Here is a 7,841-nt window from a genome sequence, read left to right on the forward strand (position 1 = left end):
AGTCGCAAAGGGAACCATAAATGAAATGCATTTGCACTTTTCTAAGAATTCATTCACACTTCCGGAGATATCATCATCATTTAATATATGCTGGGAAGATTTTACATCACTTAATCTAACTCTAATAATAGTTATCTAGATTCACCAATTTGAACCGAATATTGATTCTCAGCACCATTTCTTGACGATTCATTTATATAATTTCTTTGATCGAAGTCATATTGCTTGTCTTTCTAATCTGGTAAGTCAAACTTTCTTTCTAATTCTCACTAAGTTTAAGACTATAGTTTGATCGATATTCTAACACAGAGAGGGGAAGGAAGCTTTTTCAGAAAAAAGATCAAATTTTAGACAGACAAATATTTTATCAGATTATTATCTTCGGTTGCACCTCACATTTTGACATGTGACATCACCCTGTTCACAAATATTACTTGAAACGAAAGATGAGCTGCGGTTTTTGCTTGTTATATACTGCATAACAAATAATACACGTTAAACATATGATTTCAACTCCTAAAAAAATCAATTCAGATACGTTATGCCGAATCAATTATTTATGGAGGCCATCATAAAATGATTTATTCCGGAAACGGTGGTAACACTTTTAGGGAAAAGGTGAGATGAACACCTATCACCTTCTGGGCACTAAGAAGAAACTACCCTATTTGGAGCAACTGAAGGTGATTGTGATCCAATGCATGGGAAAACAGCAAGAGAACCAATTTCAACAAATTTTGGGGAAAAGGCCTGGGGTTGAGACTAAGTCTTCTGGTCTGGATCCTGCTAGTGTCGAGGAAGGGGTGAAGGGGTTGAAGAAACAGTCCTCAAAAACAACCATCAAGATTGACGAGTGGGTGTTTTTCCATGCCATTTGTTTTTGGTCAAGCAAACTTAAAATTTTAGCAAATTCTTTATCAGCCTGCTATTTGTCTTCAGGTTGGTTGTAGATGTTGTGCTTATTCATTAAATGTTTTTAACTGTCGCCGTTGCTTTCCTAAAAACAAGTTCTCAAGCTGACTTTTTTCCTGATCCCAAGGAAAGCACGCCGATCAGATTGTTTTCAGTTCATTAAGGTCTATTGCGCCGGCATGCGTTTACTGTCAAAGACTTTGATCAACGTTTGATCGACTTAAAATCTTTTCAGAGCTCCCAAGAAGGAAGAAAGAGAGACTCCGCAAATCATTGAAACTGCATCAACACCCACGCCAAAAAGGCGCACCCCTGTTAATCTTGAACCCAAGGAGCCTGTCTCTTGTGCGGAGCAGAGCACTCCGAAGCAAACAGCAGCTACAATTGACCACAAAATGAGTGAATCTTGCAAAAAGGAACCCAAAATTGAGGAGCCGAGGCCTATGAAAGCAGTAGATAAACCACATGTTATGCAAACTGAAGGAAAAATTGAGATCACTACTAGCAGAAGTGTTCAACAGAAGTCTAAACTTGATCAATCTGACGGCGGAAGTGAAGAACATGCGAGGAACAACTCGAGAAACCAATCAAAACCGAAAGGTGAACAAATTGGCTCAGCTGCGTCAGTTTCAATTTCAGACAAGCAGAAGAATAATGATAAACAAGTGGGTGGTGATAGTCGGAGGGGGGACAAAAGTAGCTTTTCAGCAGGATCTGAGCCACGTTATGATGAAGTGAAATGCCCAGTTGAATTATTCAACATCAGCACTCAGACAACAGCTGAAGAAACTGCAAAAACAACAAAAGAAAGGTTGCATATCAAAAAAGGAATCTCAACCCCCCCCCCCCCACCCCCATCCACATATCTCAATTAAAATCCACATATCTCAATTGTAAACTTGTTGGTTTTATTTTAGCTCTATTTTAGCTCTATTCTCTAGATTGATCTAAGTTTCAATTTCCGCTGAAAAAGTCTGCGCTGCGCAAGGTAAATAACGCACTAAAAGCAGCAAAAAACTAATTGTTTGCTCACGAGATACCACTTCAAAAGATTTTATGCCTGTCAAAAAACTTAACATGTACTCATTGTTCCGACCCAGTTGTGGGGGAGGAACTATATACTCAAATGTGTTTTTATGTTCAGTCAATTTTGGCCGATCGATATATTCATCGTAGAGAATTGCGGCTTGTATCATTAGAAAGCCCGTCCAGCGAAAATTTTGAAATTAAAGAGACTTTTTGGTTTTCGCTTTTTACAGGGAAGTATCGAGGTTTAAATATTTGTGAATAATGGACGAAATATTGCCGTCAATTTTGCAAAAGTTTGTTGAAATTGTCAATAACAATGCTATTGATTTTACTTTTAGGAATAAAGGAGGCCTGTCGATTGTTTTTATTCGGGTCTTTTTGTTGATATATTGCATTTTTTTCGCAACTTATACCATTTTTTATTCAAAAATGGATCCTAAAACGCTTATTTATCCCATTTTGCACAAATTTGCCAAAAAATATAGACCTAACATCTGCTGTCACAATATTTGAAAACTCCAAAAAACTCATTGTACTTTTTCTCCCTATAGGAGTCTTCTGAATTTAAAATTAAGCCTGATTTATTTTTGGTTTATTAAAATATTCTTTCTTCTAATTGACCTGTTTTGCAAAACTGTGTAACTTTTTGTTTGGCAGGGACGAGCGGCAAATTCAGCTCTAATTTTTGACTCATCTTAGATTCGGATTACATTTGGGCGCGGTATTTTTCAAAATTTTGCTCGCATTTTTGTTTTTCTTTTGTTAATTACGGACAAATATGATTTCAAATCCATGCCCAATTAAGTTAAGTGTCTATTTACAAAAATTTAGGCCAAAAAAGTATTTAAGTCTTCAGAAAAAGCTAAATTTTTTGAGGCTCTGACGAGAGTTTTCGTAATTTTTAATTGATTTTTTGTTTGCGTTCGTTTGTCATCCTTTTTGCGGCCCCATTATTTCTTTTTTTAATCAAAGATAAAATATGGCTCGATATGAGCTATAGATGAACCTATACTTGTTATCTAATGCTCTTATAACTTCGAATATTTTTTAGAAACAGTCAGTGAAAATTTAAAGTTTGCCTACTTTATTGATCTTGTTTCTGTCCACATGTCATAGTCTCAAAATATACATAGTGAGACTTATTACAAGTAGATTATTTCATATTCTTTATAGTGCTAATATTTATATATATATATATATATATATATATATATATATATATATATATATATACATATACATATACATATATATCTAGAGGTTTCTTGGCTTTCTAACTACAAAAGTTAAAACTTTTTCGAGATTTTTGATATTTGTGCCTATTTCTGAGGTTTTTGTTTTTTCTATTGTCAGAAAAAACGTCAACGACACATCAATTGGCATTGAAAGAAAGCACAATTAACAATTTTAATCATTCAAGTGAAAACGTTATAGTTTCAACGGCTGCGAAGCCGTTCTCTCCAAAAATTTCGTTATTTTTGTTGTCGTACGGCATATACCTGAAAATCGACAAATTAATTGCTTCTACCGAAGTTTCAATTTTTATATTTACTGATTTCAACTTGTAGCTAATGATTTGAACAATCGACAAATAATTTTATTAAGGAAAAAATTTTGATACTTCCCAATATTTTCCCACTGTCATCAAATAGTAAGTTAATCAATTTAGTGACAGACCTCAAGAACTTTCTGTTGCTCTCAACAATATTTTTGCTGTTGGTTATGTGTTCACTAATGTCTTTGGAGCATAGAAATCTGTTTTCAAAAAAACTTCGTGTGATTTTAATACTTGTCAAAATGTGTGGTTCTTTAGGGGGTCTTTTTCACAAAGAATGTTTACCAAGAAGATGCGTTTAAAATCGAAGGAGAACAAAATATAAATGTTTCAATGGCTTTTAATGTCGTATAGTTTTAATGGCTTCAACACTGTGATTTCGACCAATTGTTTACGACATTTTGAGTTCTTGAGTTCCGTCCATGTTTATTGTTTTTTTGTCGTTTTGTGATTCGCTATCACTAAAAATCACCGTCTTCGCGAGTAGTTGCTAAATCAATTTTTCTTCTACGTTTAGAGCCCATGGTTTGTTTGATCTTTTGAAATCAAATTTTATGAAGTCAGTTGGCTTATCAACTTTGTCAGTTTTGTTTTATTTCTGTCAATTATTTATCTTAGTCTCTGTAACGACAGGTGGTATTGTCGTTCTAGAGACCCAGATCTAATCTTTACTATAATTTTATTTTCAACCATTGTTTTATTGATTTTGATACTAGGAAAAGTGTGACTTTTGGATGTTTTCTCATTGCTGTGTTTTATTGTTTACTTTCACTATGACACCAATGAAAAGAACCAATTGGCATTGAAAAAAATTCAGTTGAACGGTTTTAACGTTTTTCAAGACTGATTTTTGGTTAATTGTTTTTTTTTCTTTTTGCCGTTTTTTTTGAAGTCTTCTGGCTTACTATTGATAATGACAGGTTTCAATTGCTTCCTATGGGTTAGAAATTTACCTTCCTAAAAACCCAGTTGATAAGTACTGGTTTAATTAATTCTTAATTGTTTTTTTTTTCAAAAATACAAGTGTATTTTGATCACTGCTCATTTTTGCTCGACATTGTTGACCTGTCACCCATTCTCATATCTTATCTAATGAAGTACAGGTTAAAATGTATGTTTCAGGTTAAATCTGCTTATATTTTCATTATATTATTGAATGTTTTTTTCCAAAAAAAGGACATGGAGTCTCCATCGTACCTAATAATTGCAATTGTTCGATTATTTTGTTTGTCTGGTTCTGTAATCTCATTAATCTCGTTAATGGCAATTCCCATAGGACCTAACCCAGCATTATTTTTTTCACTTAGTTGTTTGTTGAACAATGTGTGAATTGTTGAAAGTTTTCAATCTTTTCCTCATCTATTGTACAACTAAATCATAACGTAGATGAGCGGGGTCGGAACGTTATGTGAGCACGCAAATTTTAGACTTCTTGTTGCATATGTCTTAGCTTTTATATCGAGCCTTTTCCCAAAATACATGGTCTTTTAAATAATCATACTGGTAAGACCTCATTAAAGTTCCCAGGTTCAGACTTCGACTTATGAAAAGACCAATCTCGATCAAAAAGTGGTATGAAAAGACCATGATCGGCTCAAAGAGACCATGAAGAGACTTTAGTTGGACCTAATCATTCAACTAGTCTTTGGCTCAACCCAAATGTCTGCTGCTGGACTTTAGTTCGACCCAAAAATGATGCCCGAACGTAAGCTTGACCTAAAATTTTTACGCTGGCTCCGAATAAATTACATTCGGTCTGAAATTTGGTCAAGGCTTATAACGTAGTCAACGGGTTTGGCCGTTCAAATTTTTCAATGTTTCTGACATTTTATTGAAACACGAACTGTGTCATTATAAAACGAGTTTAGTATCAAATGAACTAAATTATAAATAAACTCATTGCCGATGAAAAGTCGATTGTTAGAGATTGTTAACTAGTTCAATTCAACCGAACAAATTTGCAATATAGGTTACTTGCGAAAAATAAATCTTAAGAATTCAGTATTTCTTAAGATTTTTTGCAAAATTCCACCTGTTCTTCGAAGGTTGGCTGCCTGTTGCAACGCTAGCTTGGTGTCGCCGGTAGATGTTACACATTTACAAAAAGAAGTATTGAAAATACGACTATTATGAATCCCACAAAAATGCAATCCTCGACTCATGAAAAGACCAAGCTCAACCTGTCAAAAAACCATGCTCGACCTTAATTTGTTATTAAAAGAGCTCATCTGGACCCATAAAAATACTTTACCTGGACTTTAACTAGGAGCTGGACCGTGTATTTTTGGTCAATATTGGACCCAATGACAGAATTTTAAAGTCTTTTCACAAGTTGAGGTCTAGATCTGGGTCAGAATTTTTGCATGTGGAATTTACTCTATTTGTTTTGTACTTACCTCATTCTAGAAAAATTCATAGCATCGGGTGTTCCTATTTGTTCAGATGACGTTGGTAAAAAGAAAAAGGAGAAAAGCAATGGCAACAACAAAGAAGATAGCACTTCAAGCTCAAACAGTGTGACGTCATCGGGGCGCAATTCTCCAACTCACAGTGGAAATTTCAACAGAGCCCAAATTGAGGCGATGCAACAACAACTGGCATATAACCCTGGATATTTCATGCAGTGTCCTGTTATGATGATGCAAAACCCGGGTGCATTCGGTCCTCCAGAAATGATGCCGATGGCGCCACATCTGCCCAACTGGGGGTTTCCGGTCATGTCACCCGAACTTCACTGCCCAGTGTTTATGATGCCACCCGGTGTCATTTCACCCCAGCCGGAATTCCCGGCAGCTATGATGGCAACTCCTGGAACGTTCCCAATCATGGCGGTACCACCCGGAGGATCAACTGAAGCTCCGCGACGGCGAAACAGTGAAGGCAAAGATTCGGGACGTTCGACCGATAGTGGTCGAGAGCATTCTGAGTTCGTGGGAGTTCCGACACAGTTTGCTCCGCCTGATCCATTTGGCCAGCAGTATGTGAAGATTGTGCCAGCACAAAGCGCTCTCTGTTCTATTTTGTAATCAAAACACACATACACGATAGAATTAACAGCGGTAGATTTAACATGTATACCTATTATTTTAGAGGTGTTTATTTGCCATCCGAGCTTATCATTTATCAAAACAACTGAAATGCGCAAACTCGGAAAAAAAACCACGGAAAAAAACCACTTATTTTTAGTTAAGAAATAACCCAACCCGGAAATGAACCCCCCACTTGATTTTTAACGAGCTGCGCATTGAGCGCGCTTGGCCATGCCCCGCGAGCCAAGCCTATTTAAAATTATTTGGGTTTTTTTCCGCGAGGGCTCATTTCCTATACAAGTTTCTAAGCCTTAGGCAAAGTTGATAGACATATTGTATTTTTTTGCTTTAGGATAGATTAATAATTTCAGTAAAACTAAATAACCACCAGTAGATTTTTACATTTTAATTTTAGAATATCACTCAATCTAAAGCTTATGGTTTAAATTATGCTAAATACAGCGTGTTCTTATAAATTATTATCAATTTTGACTTGCTAACCATTTCTTTCAAAGGTTGAGGTGCTCGCTTAAAATTCCGGATGATTAAGCACAACCCAAACGAAAGTAGCATCTAGCACCTCAATTAATTTGTACATCCCCAATTTATAACAGTTCACTATTAGTCACTATTAGTAATATGTGAAACGTCACTTGATTATAAACATTCGATTTGCTAATTTATAGTACTTCGTGTTATCTTAACATATTACACATATAGCTGTACATTTTCATGTTTCCCTAGAATTTAAATTTCCTCACAAGTTTTTTTCAGCAAAGTTGCATGAGTTTTTTGTAATTCCTTTTGAGTTACGAAACAGACTCAAAACATCAAAAACAGCACGCAACACAGAATATTTTGCCTTTTTTCGTTATAATTCCGTTGAATGGCAACAAAAATGTAAAAAAAAAACAAGAGTAAGAACTATGAGAATCCAACAAAACTAGCAGATGAAGGTCTTAGATGGGTTTTGTTCTAAATATCAACCTGTTAGTAATAGTTTTAGCTTAAAAAAATGGAAAACAACAATGTAGTTCGAGTAGGCTTTTCTTGAAAAGCACCAATACATTTCTGATATTCACTACGTCTAACCATTTTGCATCAAAAGAAAATTAATTGTTCAAATCCAGCTTTCCAGATTTCGGTTATATAAACCCTTATATAATCAGAAAGGTATGCGTTTGCGAAAATAAACAACAACATTTTGTCGCTACTTAACGCGTAGAAGAAATATGGTTTAACTGTGGACATCAGTGATATAAAAACTGCGGACAATCCTTACAAAATTCAGTCACCGATTTCGGAAAAATCACGTT

At 35.2% G+C, this 7,841-nt stretch overlaps 1 protein-coding gene across 1 annotated transcript; it reads left to right on the forward strand.

Moving 5' to 3' along the window:
* The first annotated feature begins 221 nt into the window (after positions 1-221).
* Positions 222-6,522, forward strand: LOC142355828 (uncharacterized). Its single transcript, XM_075407868.1, has 5 exons — positions 222-241; positions 612-853; positions 1,148-1,723; positions 5,510-5,541; positions 5,939-6,522. Exons 2-5 carry the CDS (start codon positions 624-626, stop codon positions 6,520-6,522), a joined length of 1,422 nt encoding a protein of 473 aa, XP_075263983.1. The 5' UTR covers positions 222-241; positions 612-623.
* Positions 6,523-7,841: the final 1,319 nt, after the last annotated feature.

This window comes from Convolutriloba macropyga, unplaced genomic scaffold, assembly GCF_964194025.1.
Source record: "Convolutriloba macropyga unplaced genomic scaffold, txConMacr16.3 SCAFFOLD_5681, whole genome shotgun sequence".
NCBI classification, from domain to species: domain Eukaryota; kingdom Metazoa; phylum Xenacoelomorpha; order Acoela; family Convolutidae; genus Convolutriloba; species Convolutriloba macropyga.